The sequence below is a fragment of the Ruditapes philippinarum genome, unplaced genomic scaffold (assembly GCF_026571515.1).
Source record: "Ruditapes philippinarum isolate M1 unplaced genomic scaffold, ASM2657151v2 ctg1331_1_1_1_1, whole genome shotgun sequence".
NCBI classification, from domain to species: Eukaryota; Metazoa; Mollusca; class Bivalvia; order Venerida; family Veneridae; genus Ruditapes; species Ruditapes philippinarum.
In genome coordinates, this window is record NW_026866104.1 from 120,974 (window position 1) to 137,262 (window position 16,289).

At 32.0% G+C, this 16,289-nt stretch overlaps 1 protein-coding gene across 2 annotated transcripts; it reads left to right on the plus strand.

Moving 5' to 3' along the window:
- The first annotated feature begins 371 nt into the window (after nt 1–371).
- Nucleotides 372–12,643, plus strand: LOC132731332 (golgin-45-like). 2 transcript variants are annotated; one of them, XM_060717498.1, is made up of 7 exons: nt 372–505; nt 5,403–6,103; nt 8,709–8,785; nt 9,653–9,775; nt 10,604–10,732; nt 11,426–11,651; nt 12,420–12,643. In XM_060717498.1, exons 2-7 carry the CDS (start codon nt 5,432–5,434, stop codon nt 12,588–12,590), a joined length of 1,398 nt encoding a protein of 465 aa, XP_060573481.1. In that variant the 5' UTR covers nt 372–505; nt 5,403–5,431; the 3' UTR covers nt 12,591–12,643. The 2 variants fall into 2 exon arrangements, with proteins under 2 accessions (XP_060573481.1, XP_060573482.1); XM_060717499.1 differs by lacking the exon at nt 372–505 and adding an exon at nt 4,607–4,625.
- The last annotated feature ends 3,646 nt before the right edge of the window (nt 12,644–16,289 follow it).

Genomic DNA, 16,289 nt, shown 5'->3' on the forward strand with positions numbered 1-16,289 from the left:
ATATTTCTATTCTTTAAAATTCTTATTTATTATTTTAATATCAATACCTATAAATCTCTAATATCTGACAATTTTGATCTTAAAACTACAAATCTAAACAGCTTTGAAGGGTGTAATTTACCCCTTCTTATTCTATATTGTCTGCGTTTTGTGAATACACTCTATATCTATATTGTCTGCGTTTTACTATATATCCTATATTGTCTGCATAAGCGTCTGCGTTTTAGCCTGTGCCGTCACTGGTGAAGTTGCAAGTCGACTATTCTCAGTAAAAAAATGAATGACAACTTATGCTTAGGAACAAAAGTCATACCTAATACAATGTAGATGTATTTCAGATATTACAAGATGATGACTTCTTTGTTTGACAAAAAATAATCACTTTGTTGACACATTGGTAAATTTGATAAGAGTAGTGTCCCTTAGGTCATAAAAACGCTTGAAATCAAGCGGTCAGCAAGCGCTTCGGACAAAAGATCATTCAGGAAATTCGTCATTTTTATTGGTAAATTTCTTGACAAAATAGCATGATGTAGGGAATATTGTATTGCTAAGTGTTCATAGATTAATTTTTACATTTTTTTCTGATTACACAACCATCTTTTCATAGTTTATTAGGGTTGTTTCATTCCACAAACTTGAATAGTAGTCGGATAGGGTACAGTAAAGAGTGAGATCGGCCCTGCACCAACTTGGCACGGGTTAACTCGGCCAACTTTAAAAAAACAACATATCCTTTCGGCGGCCACCACCTTTTCAAGCATTTTCATAGAGACCCCCTACCTCAAAGTGTCGCCTCTCAGTCCGTATAGGCAGTTACTGGCGATGTTTCAACCCTATGACATTCTGATTTAGTGGTGTGTGACATAAAAGTGCGCGTCAGAGCGAGCGATTTCAGGACGTGACGACATGCGCAGGCTGTTATGCTGATGTATGCGCGGCTAACTTAAAAAAAAAAAAAAAAAAAAAAAAAAAAAGAAACCGGAAGTTTAAACGCAGTGCAGCTGTCTCCTACATGGTTAACTTTGTGTTTGTTTCCCACCTTGACCATTTATCTGTTCGAAAAAAATAACATTTTGGCAGGAAAAGTCACGTGACACGCACCTGGTGAGAAACATGTGTTGGCGGTAGTATTCAAATTTCCAATTTTGTAAAATTCGCACGCAAACACGTCTTTAAATGGAAATAGCGGTGTTCGAAATTCGTCCTTGACCTTGATCACGTGACATCCTGTATTATGCCATGCATATGTTTCAATGTTGGAGCCTAATCCAAATTTGAGGAATTAATATGGAATCTACGGAAGCCCAAAAGTGCCACCTTCGCGAAATACGTTTTATTACGTTACAGCTGCTGAAAGGATATACAGAAATCCCAAAATGTCTATTTTAGTGGTATTCTATGCCGGAAAAGCGATTTTTCGTATCAAATAAGGATAAAACTGCTGAAAATCATTTTTATATAAAAAAATGACTTTTCTCCTATATCCTTTCGACGTTTTATTACGTTACAGCTGCTGAAAGGATATGAAACGTATAAACTTTTTCAGATTACTTGCATGTTACCAAGGCAAGCTGTTTTAAATGTAAAATAACAGAAATCCACAGGTGCTTTAAACAAACTTTTTAAAGTTTTATATGGGCTATTTACTATAATAAGATTTATATACATATAGACCGGTCATGTAAAAATATTTGATTATGTGACTAGCGCCTGTGCAGAAATCTGGTATATAATTTTATATAATTGTACATTGTACTTCTGTTTATTTATAGTATACAGTACTCGGTTCCTATTATATCACGGGTTCTGTATGATATCAGGGTATTTACGTTTTCTGTGACTGCTGGTTAAAGCAACTCATGATGATGCTAATATTTTTAAAACGGGCACACTAAATTCATTTTCATCTGCCAATAAATTCAATTTTGTAAATAATGAATTAATATATTCGTGACAAGAAAAAGATTTTATAAAATCGTCATATTTTACTACTAATTTCCTTAAATGCTTTTACACTGTCAATTAAAATATGTTATAATCACATATACTGACATATCATCTGTTCATATTATAGTTTGAATTTTATAGCAAGTTAACTGTTGGAAGTTTTTCACAACTTAACTTGAAGATTTTGACCCATCTATCCTTCTATACTTGCATTTTTGAGGATTACCGTGATACCATTATAGGAACCTCCTCTGAAATTACCCAAAATGGCAAACATTGGAAATAGTTTAAAAATGTCATTTTAATTGGATCTTTTGAAATAATTTTTTGACAAAAACAGTTTTGGAAAAGGTTCACTTCTTGTTACAATTTAATTTAGAATAATTGTTATGGAAAAACTTGGTAAGTATAAATTATCTGTAATTTTGCACAGAAGTTATTGGTGTATATCTACATTGAATGGAATATTTATCAAGAAAAAATTATTTTCTGTCCCGCCATGTCAAAAATCTTCAATGGAGTCCCGATAAGCATAGATTGGTGTTAAATTTCTAAACATAAAAATTGAGCTTGACCTTAATCTTCTGATACTTGATTCTTTGTGAACACAGGGCCAAGGTATAATACAATTTATTCATTTGTTCAAGAGACATTACTGTGATAGTAACTGTATACATTAATATGTTTGTAGATAAAATGACTTGTACATTCACTACATGTATTTCACAGTTTGTTTTGTCCGGTAGGATTTAGTCATTGGCAGAGAAATTTGGCATGGTGGCTAACATGTTCTTCCACAAATGTTGCTATAAAATAATAACTATGGTCATATCCCTGAAATAAAATAAGGAGTGTTAGCATATTAATGTCCTTGTCATATCCAAGTTTAAACATATTTAGTCTTGCTGTATTCAAATGATACATTTCTGTTGTTTTTATCAATATTTGAAAAATTTATGTCAAGTTTGCCTTGGACCTATCCACTTTAAATAATGTGTCAGCCTGATAATTAAGTGGTAAGTGATTAATGGTTTAAATATTAGCACCGAAACATTGACCACTTAAAATATCCATTCTGTATATTAACGTCTTTGATATAAGTAGTCTAACAAATTGACACCTTAATTATGATAATTTATCACATAGTGGATATTAATGCAATAGTCATTAGTACATGAATTAGCATGTCTACCATTTTATTATCACATACTCGGATATTATTATTGAGAAATTCATTGCAGGATAATGAGGATGTTTCTATTGCATTTAAAGATCAACGTTTGCATGTGTTTGCCTATATTAAGGTTAAGCTGAGGTTTGAACCCAATCTCACAAGCGTTAGGCAAGGTCTTTATCTGGTACTGGTTGCAGTGATTTTTTTTGTTTTCATTTTTCCAAACAGCCTATGGCTTTCTGAAGGGGAAAATGTAGCATGATATTATGTCAGAAAAGGGGAAAACCTGAAATCAAATTCAAACAGCTGTGAATGAAATTTACCCAAACGTTTTATAAAATTTATAATTTTAATTCAATGTAACATTTATGGTACATAGCGCAGTAAAAAAATGTGCACAGGGCATTTCAGCGGAAAATTTACCTCAAAATTTGGGCAAGGGGAAACAGCCTTTATTCGGCTGTAAAATTCAGTGGAAAACACAACAAACACAAATAAAATATTATACCTGTAGTATAGTTAACTAATTAATACAAGTATTAAAACTTTTCAACAAATTTATATAAGTATCAAAACTTTCCAACTTTAGAAAAAGTGTAAGAAATTCAACTAATTTCTTAGATGTAAATTTGCTCTAAAACCTCAGAAACCTGAAGCAGATGTTGTAAATTAGAAACAGAGATGATATTAAATTGTTTAAACATGCATGTCCTGAATTTGATTGAAATAAACTCCAACAGTGTCTGCAGTATTTGTGTGGGAAAAAAACTTAAAGACTGTACAGTCTGTACTTTAACAGAGGATGATTAAATTATTAAACTTTGCCATTAGTACTTGCAGCCTGATCAGGCTCTTGACTGTTGGTAGTAATTTTTTTTGAAATCCCTTAAAGCTACATGCCTCCAGATGAGTCAAAATATCTCAATAAAATCAAACTTGAGAAAAATGAACTAAGATGTAAGGAAAAGTAAAAAGTTTCAAGATTCAAGTAATATTTTACATATTATGTGCGGTTAATGACTGATTTTTCAGTATTTACATACTATATTTCTACTGCGTTACTAACGCAGTAGAGGCTATTTATGCATATTTTGACCACTTTTGGGTAATTTACATGGTTTGTAAGTGCCATTCATAATGTGTAAATTGCTTCCTTTTGGTTACTTCACAATTTTACACATTCAAATGCATTTTCAAAATTTCCATGAAAATTAGTATTAATCTGGAGGCGTGCTGCTTTAAACTTCAAATGGACAGTTCCAAATTTAAAACAGGTTAAGTTTGATAGCTATTTTGTTGTCATTTACTTAGTGTATGGAACATGTATAATTAACCCATGTATAAGCTGACAATTACAAGATATATTTGTTTTACAAGGTTATGATCCCTCGAGGGCATATATTGAACAAGCTATCACTGGATAATTAACATAAATATACTTGTATTTTCTTGTCATATATGCACTTTTTGTAAATGAAACAAATTGATGGTTTTATTTTAGGTAGGAGAATGTTATATTGTGTGATTAAGTTAGGAATAAGTTATACAATAATTTATCCATTACAGAAGTATTGTAAATTATTACTAAAATTGATATTCAAATGGTGTATGGATTTTTATTTCGTAATTATATTTATGCATGAAACAGCTGAATGCCTTAATGGAGTAATAAAGGATATTTAGAATTTTTTATACGCTTCTGTAATTTGGTTTGCTTTAGTTCAAGAATAATTGTCAAAAGGGGGAAAAATTACATGCATGTACTGCTTGATAGGATGTTAATAAAATTTATTTTCTTAGTTGTATAATTATTTGAATGGAATTTGCATTGTTATTTCATGACGCTGGAATATTTTTCATATGTGATCATTCATAGTTTATCTAATACATATGCCATGTAACATAATGATCCCTTATGTCACTAAATGAATCTCTGTTTAATTGATGATACATTATGTATAGGTTAAAGTTTATAAGTACGTATTTACAAAATGAAATTGTGCGCCGCACGACCAATTTAATTTTGTAAATACATACATGTACTGATAAATTTTAACAGGCTTGGTGTTTTAAATTATTTTTATAAATAGTTGATTTACTAGACTGATTAACAGTTTGTCAATTTACTAAAGTAAATCATTAATGTGTTACGATTCATTTGAAATACTGCAATTCTTTTGGACAAAAAATATTTTCAAACACTAAGTAGCATTCTGTATCATATGCATTTATGATTTATATAATAAATATATTTATAAGACTTTTTTTCTATTTCCAGACAGATTTCTGTAAAGGTCAACATTAACTATGTCATCAAGTACTATAACTGTCAAACCTCGTAGAAAAACCGCCCAGTCACCGCCCCCAACAGCACAATCAACCAATCAAAATAAAGGAACTGTACTTTTGCGCAACCCACTACCCAGGTACAGTTTTGATCAGAAGTCAAAAACTGGAAAATCAAAGACTGAAAAGAAAATATCTGTAGAATCTGACTCGAATAAAGATGCGACTGACGATAATCTGACAAATGCTGAAAAGCTAAAGAATTCTAGTGTTTCCTCTTCGCAGTCAAATATTACAGAGCCAGTTGCTGTTTGCAAGCTCGTGGCATCATTCCCGCAAAATTCAATCGGAGTGGAAACTTTACCAGAAACTTCATTTGTGTCAAAACCTGAAAATTGTGAAACTGGCTTGAAAGATAAACCAGTCAATAAAGTGGGACCAATTAGTAAAACACTCACCCATTCAGTCAGTGATTCAGTTATAAGTGTTCAAAATAATTTAGAAAATGGTGCTTCATCTCCACAGACTGGGACCCACAATCAAGAGACACATGTTTTAGACTGTGACTCTGGTGGGAACCAGTCTACAAGTACTGGTTCCCTGTCTGACGAAAAATGTAAATGTTCAGAGAAAATTAAACATCTTGAAGAGGAGAAACAACTTCTGAAGAATCAGCTAGAAGTTCAGCTTCAGGTACATGTAGTGATGTCCTTACATAAAATTACACAAAATCATGGAAATATTTCTTAATTTTCAGGATGTATGTAATAATAGTGCTGTACTCTTTTAAAAGTATGTAATTATATTATTCTTTTAAAAGTTTACCCAAATCCTTGCTTTTGATCACAAAATTGATCCTTACTATAATCAAGTTGTTTTTCTGATTTGTATCTTTGTTCCTAATTCTTTTTTAGCTCACCTGAGCAATGCTCAGGGTGAGCTATTGTGATCGCCCTGTGTCCGTCGTCCGTCGTCGTGCGGCGTGCGTCGTCAACTTTTCACATAAACAACATCTCCTCTGAAACCAATGACTGCACATCAACCAAACTTTACAGAAATGATCCTTGGGTGGTCCCCTTTCAAAGTTGTTCAAATGGTTCCGGTCTGTTGCATATGTAGGTCACAGGGCCAGAAAAGGATTTCAAAAAACACAAAATTAAAAAATCTTCTTGTCTGAAAGTACATGGGCCAGAGCTTTGATTTTTGGTATATGGTATCATCTATGGTCCTCTACCAAAGTTGTTCAAATTTTGTCCCTAGTGTCAAAATTGGCCCCGCCCGGGGGGTCATAGGTTTTCCTTATATGTCTATAGGTAAATCTAAAAAAATCTTCTTCTCTGATTTGGCAAAGGCTACAGATTAGATATTTGGCATGAAACATTGTGTAGTAGACCTCTATCAAGATTGTTCAAATAATGGCCCTAGGGTCGAAATTGGCCCCGCCCTGGGGGTCATTGATTTTCATTACATACATATAGTGAAAACTTGAAAAATCTTCTGGTCTGAAAGTAAATGGCCTAGAGCTTTGATTTTTGGTATATGGTATCATCTATGGGTCCTCTACCAAAGTGTTCAAATTTTGTCCCTAGTGTCAAAATTGGCCCCGCCCAGGGGGGTCATAGGTTTTTCCTTATATGTATGTAGTAAAATCTAAAAAAATCTCTTCTCTGATTTGGCAAGGCTACAGATTAGATATTTGGCATGAAACATTGTTAGTAGACCTCTATCAAGATTGTTGAATAATGGCCCTAGGGTCAAAATTGGCCCCGCCCCGGGGGTCATTGATTTTCATTACATACATATAGTGAAAACTTGAAAAATCCTCTGGTCTGAAAGTAAATGGCCTAGAGCTTTGATATTTGGTCTATTGGTATCATCTGAAGGTCCAATACCAAAGTTGTACAAATTTTTGTCCCTAGTGTCAAAATTGGCCCCGCCCCGGGGGGTCATAGGTTTTTCTAATATATATATATAGTAAAACATAAAAAAAATCTTCTTCTCTGAATTGGCAAAGGCTACAGGTAAGATATTTGGCATGAAACATTGTGTGTAGACCTCTTACCAAGATTGTTCAAATAATGGCCCTCGGGTCAAAATTGGCCCCGCCCTCGGGGGTCATTGATTTTCATTATATACATATAGTGAAAACTTGAAAAATCTTCTGGTCTGAAAGTAAATGGCCTAGAGCTTTGATATTTGGTCTATGGTATCATCTATAGGTCCAAAACCAAAGTTGTTCAAATTTTGTTCCTAGAATAAAAATCGGCCCCGCTTTGGGGGTCATTGATTTTCCCTATATGTATATAGTAAAAACTTAAAAAATCTTCTTTTAAAGAACCCAAAGAGCTAGAGCTAAGAAATTTAGCATGAAACATCTTCTAATGGGTGTCTACCAAGTTTGTTTCAAATAAAGTCCTGGGTCAAAATTTGGCCCCGCCCCAGGGGTCATTGATTTTCCCTATATGCATATAGTAAAACTTAAAAAATTTTCTTTTAAAGAATGCAAAGAGCTAGAGCTAAGATATTTTAGCATGAAACATGTTCTAATGGATGTCTACCATGTTCGTTCAAATAAGGCCCTGGGGTCAAAATTGGCCCCGCCCGGGGGTCATTCATTCATTCATTAGCTAGACTTTTTTTTTTTTAGATATATACATATTATATATATATACATACATATATATATATATATATATACATATGTAATATATATATATCTTATATATATAGTATGTATATATATGTATGCATGGATATATATATATATATATATATATATATATATATATATATTATATATATATATATATATATATATATATGTATATATATACACACATATTTACATACATAAAAATCTTCTTTTAAAAAAACCCAATACCTAGACTTTAGATGTTTAGCATGAAACATCTTCTAATGGGTGTCAACCAAGTTTGTTCAAATAAAAGCCCTGGGTTTAAACTGGCCCCGCTCCGGGGGGCCTATATTTACAGGTGAGCGACTTTGGGCCATCATGGCCCCTCTTTTTCAAAAATGAGTTGTTTTATTACTTTTTTTTTTTTTTTTTTTTTGCAAGTCAGCAGTTTTTATTTTTAACATTTTTAATTTACGTTGACAAAATATTATTTGCCTAATGTGATCAATATAAGTTCATACTCCAATGGAATGAAAAATCAGGATCATTTGATACTCAGATCATGATTCTTTTCAGAAAAGTTGTACATGTAGTTAAGTCACAGAGAATTGTATAATCAACTATATTACAATATAACACTACATACACACATATATATTGTAGGTTAATCAGGAACTGAAGAAACTGCTGGTAGCCTCTGTTGGTGATGATCTCCAGCATAGAGTGGAAAGACTTACTAGGTAACACTACTGTTACGTTGATATTTTCCAGTTATTACTGTGGCAGGGGCACAGAAATACTAAGGTTTTTACAACCGAGACACCAGCATACCTGTAGAATACTAGGGAGAGACCTGCTTACCTGTAGAATAACTCTGTTGACAATTTGATGGTACAACAATACTGCTATAGTCTGTAACCAAAGTTTGTTGCACCAACATTGATAAGGTCATATGGTGACTTTCCAGCTTTATTGGTAGAGGAAGACCTCAGGTACCCCTCCGTGCATTATTTCAGGCAAAACACATGCATATGAGTAGAACCACCAATTTTCCTTAAGCTAGCTGGAAAGTTTACTGACTTCTTGAAAGAATTTCAAAGTCCTTTGTTGGATTTACACACACAAATGTTGATAAGCAGTTTTAAGTCAAAGACCTTAGCCACTCGGCGACGGATGCCTGAATTTTGTCTTAAAGTGACCTAAATGGAACTCTATACTTGATTATAATTTTGTGTCCCAAAATTTTTGGGAGACATATTGTTTTTGCCTTGGCCGTCCGTCCGTCTGTCCATTGGTTGGTTTTCCGTCCATCTTTATTAAGCTTGTCCGCCTTTCACAGGTCAAGCTACTGTTGGAATTTCAACTATACTTTACAGGAGTGATCAGTACCATGCCTAGTTGTGCATATCACAGGCATGTTCTGCTGTACTGCACAAAAAGGCCATCAGAGCTATGTATAGAAAAATTTGTCCGGCCTTCACAGGTCAAGCTGCTGGTGAGATTTCAGTGAAACTTCACATGAGTGACCATATATAGATTTGGGAGAGATACGTTTTAGTGGCAAAAACCCTTCAAGTTGTATAGACTATATATTTATTGTATTTCAGGGATAAGGCTCAAATGTCTATGGAGATTGGAGATTATTTCAAGAAGATGTCAGATGATTATGAACATTTAGATAAAATCTCTATACAAGCTGATATGTGGAGGAGCAAATACTTGGCATGCAGGTAATGTCACAAACTTTTAATAAAAACATTTTTTTGCCATTTTTGGGGTCAGAAATGGAACCCTTATGATTCCCCTTTTCAATATGTTTTTTCCTCTCCTGTTGGTAGATTTTTTCCTGAAAAAACTCAAAAAAGGAATTATTTAATTCAGACTGACAAATTTTCTGCAGATTTCTTGTTAAAATTTTCCATTTGATAGTAATTTATTTATTTTCCACTGTAAAAGGGAGCGATTACTTTGGGTGCACCAATGCTGACAAATATGTGTATATGCAATGCATTGATTTTTGTGAAAAATCTTTTTTTATATCAAACTATAAGTACAGATAATTTATTTTCAATATGTATAAACTATTGAAAACACTTTTATTTCAATACGTTTGAAAAAGCTCACTTTTAAAAGACATCTTGCTCATAACATTAAAGCAGCTTCATAATTTCTGTGCTTTATTGTGTTTTGATTATATATTTGAAATCTCTTCAACTAACAATTTAAAATCCAAATTGATACAATCTATGATTGATTGATTCAGATAAATCCAATATGGCGGCCAAAATCACCAATACTTTTTGCACCTGACTGTAGCATTAATACCATTCTGATAACAAATTTTTTAAGGATAAATATGCCTTTGAAAAAATTCTCAGTTCTTTTTTGTGATCCCTTATTTCATTCATGAGCAAAAATGTAAAAATAATTTTACCCATTGAGAGGGCGTTTAAAACAAGGGGAAAAACTCTTTGCAAATTAAAGTTAGAAATTTATCTTACAGTTGTTCCCCTTGGATTATTGTAAAGTCTGATTTTTCTTGGTTTGATATTTTGCAGGGTAATGGCAGATGAGCTGGCCTCATCTAAGGCATTTTACTCCTCCCAGTTTGAAGAGTGTCAGATAGCCATACAGAAACTTCTTAATGAAAGACATCAACTACGGACAAATCTCTACGACACCTACAGGTGCATTTTTTTTTTCACATAAATTTGCATATATATTACTGTATAAGTGGATATTTCCGCGTGTTAATAATTCCAGACATTTCGTATGAGGAAATATAAGTGAATCATATAATTGTAGAATTTAATGACACATTGGTTGGTATTTTTGCTAAAGGAAATTTTAACTGTTTTCGTCAATTTGCAAAATTTGCCAATATTTCTGCATTGCTTACTTAACCACTTAAACAGTATGTACAGCAGCATAATTATTTGTGTGATAAGCACACAATCTCCTCATTCGTAAAATGACAAGGGGTGTTTTTACAGAATTCATTTGATTTTTTATTGTGTTGAAAGCTGTAAGCATATTGCAACTCAAATCTATTCCTGCAATAAACCAGTACTAAGAAATGAGTGTAAATTTTCTTACAAGGGCTTGACCTTAACAAGGTTTGAACCCAATTGGCCTGCAATCCTTAGACTACTTTATTTACTGTATAGTTTGTATTGCTTTCTTTTTCTATTACCTTGCTGATCAGTATTTCTTTAATATTATTTTATCAGTCATCGATATTTAAATTGAACATATTTGCAAAAGCACATGATTATCAAAAAGACATAAATATATCTCAAGGACTTTTCAGTCTGTCTTAAATTAAACAGATGAATTAGAATATTTTTTTTACTAAATATGAAATATTTTAATCTTTTCAGGGGCCTAACACAAATCCAGGAGGCATTTGATCCGTTAGGTAGCCTTACAACAGGTTCTAAACTGCTGACCTCTAAATGTACCATTGACCTTGCAAGGACCAATCAGCATCTAGTAGACACCATTAAGTACCGCCTCCTCCCAAGTCATGTGACCAGTGCAATGAATAATAAGTTAGAAACAGATTGGCATGATTATCTGACACCAGCGGAAATCTATGCTCAAGAGGTATGTTTATTTATCAGATGCACAAAGGCTATATTTATATTTATCTATGAAGCCAAACACTTGCTTTGCTTATATCATGTTATCATGTGACTTAAGTAGAGCTGTCATTTAGTCATTGCAAGGCCTATCAATGATATATCGGTACTAAATGACAAATATCAACGATACCCTGATATATTAATAATTACTAATAATTACTTGTCCATAATACACTTTCAAACCAGTCCTGTTCAAATGATTTTAATATACATGTAAGTATTTTCTGTTCATACAATAATGCTGTGTCTTGTTTATAAATGCCTATACTGTAGCATTATTTTTTTTCTGACTATTTTATAGGTTATATAAACATTATGATTCAAAATAAGATAGAAATGTAGAAATACAACGCGTCAACACCAGTGCAGGTTCAGTAATTTAACAATCTACCAGTTTCGGTTCTAACGAACCTTTATCAGGAATTATTATTTTCATGATTATCGATGAAATTTGATGTTACAAAATGTGCAGTATAATATATATATGAGCCGTGTCATGACAAAATCAACCCCAAAATGGATCCAGACCAGCCTGCGCATCCGCGCAGTCTGACCAGGATCCATGCTGTTCGCTAACCATTTCTATTACAAGTAGAGAAACTGATAGCGAACAGCATGGATCCTGATCAGACTGCGCGGATGCACAGGCTGGTCTGGATCCATGCTGGTCGCAAACCCATTATGTTGGTTTTGTCGTGACACGGCTCATATGACAATGATATTTTTGTAGTTGCTGACACGTGAGATGAGACCGGAGGACTTCAGATGTTTGATCCCGGCGAGATCGATAATGGCGGCACCTGGAGCGATGTCTGTTGACAGATTTCACCCATGTGCCAACTATGATAATCTCACATTAAATGTGTGCTGTAAATGCAAAGGGGAGATAAGCATTGTTTAAATGTTGAAATTCAGTAACAATAACTCAGACAGTATTTCCTACATAGTCAAAAATAAAGAAAACTACACTGTATTCAGTTTTGCCATAAAAAATCATTTCAGGTGTCTTACCATAACTGTTTTGAAACCAAGAAATTTGATACATAAAGGCTGTTCTTCTGGCTTAGTTAAAAATGTTAGCACATTTTATTTTTACCAGAATTGGTTGTTCATGTTGATAAATAGTCTGATTTAAAAGGATCTGTGCTCTTTTTATGTAGTTGGTAAATGAACAAGGTATTCTTTGTTTTGTATATCTATAAAGTAGAATTTTCATGGCATGATATTTGTTACAAGTTAACTGTTGTAAACTTGATATTCTTGGAAACAATTTTCGACTTTTAGAATAAGGTTAAAGACAGTGTTTTTGTTAGATACTTTGAATGTTGTTTTTTTTTTAATATTTTTATAGTTTTTTTATCAAATGGAAAAAAAACAGTCATTGCTTCAGAGACAGACTTCAATTTTGTGAGGCATTGCTGATTTCTTCGTTGTTGTTTTATACATTACAAATTTTAGTTTGGCTATTTAAAGAATAGGGAAAGCTAGTGTACTCTACCAGGTTTCGGCATCACATTTGCGTTCAAGTTGGTATCTTCAAAACTACTGAAGAAAATGGGTTGAAACTTGACACTATTCTAAAATAAGTAAAATAGGAGGTCACTATCAGTATATCCAAGGCGAGTATCTCCAACATAGATTTTGATAGATTAATGTTCCTTTTTGAATTTACAGAATTCTGCATTAATCAGACTCTTATTATATCTACCCAGCACAGAGAATACTGTATAAGTGGTTTAGTTAGCGATGCATAAATATTGGCAAATTTTGTGAATTGACGAAAATCACTATAATTTTCTCTAGCATTAAATTCTACCCTTGCACTATTCACTAATATTTCCTTGCACAAAATGTCTTGACTTGTAGATTGATAAATTTTCGACATGCTGAAATATCCACTTATACAGTAGTCAAGCACCATGTTCTCCTGACAGCTCTTGTCTAAATAAAATTATGAAATAATTAAAGTGCCTTAAACACGAGTTTATATAATTTTTATATTATTTAAAGTATGGTTATTATATATAATAATAGGGTATACATGTAAATGTGTTTTAAGAAAACAGAAAAAAAATCCATTTATAAATGCATGTTATGAATTATAGATAAGTTTTTCGGGATAAAAAATTGTAACACATTACAAGCATGCACCAATTTTTACACATTTATACAGTAATTGCTGGATTAAATGCAATACATTGTATATAGCTGGATTAACTATTTGTTATACCATATAAACTACCAACATGACCCAACAGGCTATTTTTACATCTTATTCTTACACAATTTGCTGCTTAAAATACTTAAATTCTACTATAATTTGTTTTTATGTGATTTTAACATAGTTTTTGGTGATACCTTGGTGGTCAATCTATTTTATTGGCTTTCCTGGTTAACTGACCAGTAATGATTGATTTCTCCACAAGTGAACAGCTAATTTTCGCACATGATTTCTGAATCAGCTGTAAGAGATAACTGACCACAATGTTTGAGATAATGTGTCACACTCACTCGTCACAACCTTACATGGTTATCATAATGAACTGAATATTCAAATTTATGCTGGCAGTGTCAGATTCTTATATATTTACATGTACAATAAAAACTTACAAAAGGTTTTTTCCTTATCTTATTTTTGTATTATTGTACAAAATTTACTGATCTATTTTACCTTACTTTATATTGAATGTCACAATTGACATATAAACAATTTCGCTTAGAATTCTAATATTGTGTTTTATGAGAAAACTTCAAAATTAGCAATTTTATTACTGTTTAGTTGAGCAAACTCCTTTTTTTTGTCATATAAAAAAATTAGTTTGTATTTTGTTTTATCAGCATTTTCCCTTTTGTTTTTACATTACACACTTTTTGTGTAAAGTTTACAAGTTATTGTACATGTATAATCTAGATGTAGTAGTTAGAGGTGAAAGTATATAATATAATTGATATAATATAATCATAAAATGAATATATACATGTATTTTAAATGAATGTCCCTATATAATCAAGTAATCTTTCATTAATAATTTAATAAATATACAGAGCAAGATACAGTTAAAGTGAAGTTCAGAGAGTAAGATTTAATTTTTCACATATTAATAAATTTTAGTGTATGGTACCGTAAGAAAATTGAGAAAAATGACAGAACTATTAGAATTATTACTTATTATAAGCAGCTTGCAGGCTGTATCATGGTACTGCCCATCCATGGCCCTCTCTCCCGCATTTCTTTAATATTGAATCCGGTCCAGGTGGGAATTGGTAGTAATTTATTTTTTAAAGAAATTGCAATGCTAATTCTGTATGATAAATTGATGCAAAGATGTTCTTCAACGTTATAGTTTAAAATCATTATTTATTTTCACTCATTTTATTATCACATATACCATCTAATACATTACTCATTTCATATAATTTTATGCCTCCCTTATCCCCACATCAGTAGCCTTAGCTCAGAGGTGGTAGGGGGTGGGGGCGGAAGTGGTGTTGGGAGCAAAATTGCTTTTAACCTGTATGTTTTTTTCATGCTTTCTGAATACAATTTTGACAATGCTCATTGTACTATAAGCTAAAGCCTTATTGCTTTAATACAACATAGCACTGGCCAAGGTCTTTATTTAGACATGATGAAATATGACCTTGACCTCTTAATGACATTGACCTTATTAAAGGTCAACTTTTAGGAAATTTTACCATAATTTTGTTGATTTTGGATGAGGACACAAGTGTTTTTATGAACACATCATGTTACAGGTGAATGAAGAAGTTAGATTTAAATATTTTATTGTATGCGTGACTTTAAAGTTAAAAAAAAATATCTGCATAATGCAACATACCAAATACTTAAACACGCCATAATATGTTCATATTGTACATCGTTTTTTATGGGTTTGGTTAACATTGTTCAGGAAACAATATTTGTGAAACATTTACATTTTAAAATGTTTTTCATAAAAACTTTTGAATTTGTATTTAGCTTTTTTTGAATGTTACTATAGTACATATTCTGGTGGCAAACCCACCTGACCTTTTTGTCTAAAATATAATAAAAACATGTGACCTCTTTGTTCAGATAATGTCAATGGCTGAATTTTTGAGGAAAGGTTGGTGAAAAAGAGATTTGAGAGTTGATATTATCAAAAATAATATTCTTGATTTAATTATTGTTACTTTTTTATTAGACATTTATACACTTGGTATTAAATAAAAAGTATAGACGTATATGTATGAAATAAAAAAGTATACATGTATAACTAATAGTGTGAAATAAATGCTGTTTGTTAAATTTTTAGGTGAAATATATGTGTGTCACATATTGAGATATGAACTCTTTTGTGAAATAATGATTTTTTGTTGAATGTTTTTAATAACAGTTGGATAAAAATGAATTTATAACAAAAATGAAATAAATGCTCTGTGTTAAAAGGAATATGATTAAAAAAAAACTTACAAGTTACTATGTTTTTATGTCTTTGTATTTCACATTTGAGTCTCATTATATAATACATGTATATGCAAAATATGTTTTACTTGCTAAAACTTCAAATGATGATATGTCGTTCATTTTTTTCAAAATGGTTATGTTAAATAATATAAC

Coding starts and splice junctions, on each gene's coding strand:
- LOC132731332 (XM_060717498.1), top strand. CDS start 5,432: ATGTCATCAAGTACTATAACTGTCAAACCTCGTAGAAAAACCGCCCAG. Junction 6,104..8,708: donor AGCTAGAAGTTCAGCTTCAG/GTACATGTAGTG, acceptor TATATATTGTAG/GTTAATCAGGAACTGAAGAA. Junction 9,776..10,603: donor AGCAAATACTTGGCATGCAG/GTAATGTCACAA, acceptor GATATTTTGCAG/GGTAATGGCAGATGAGCTGG.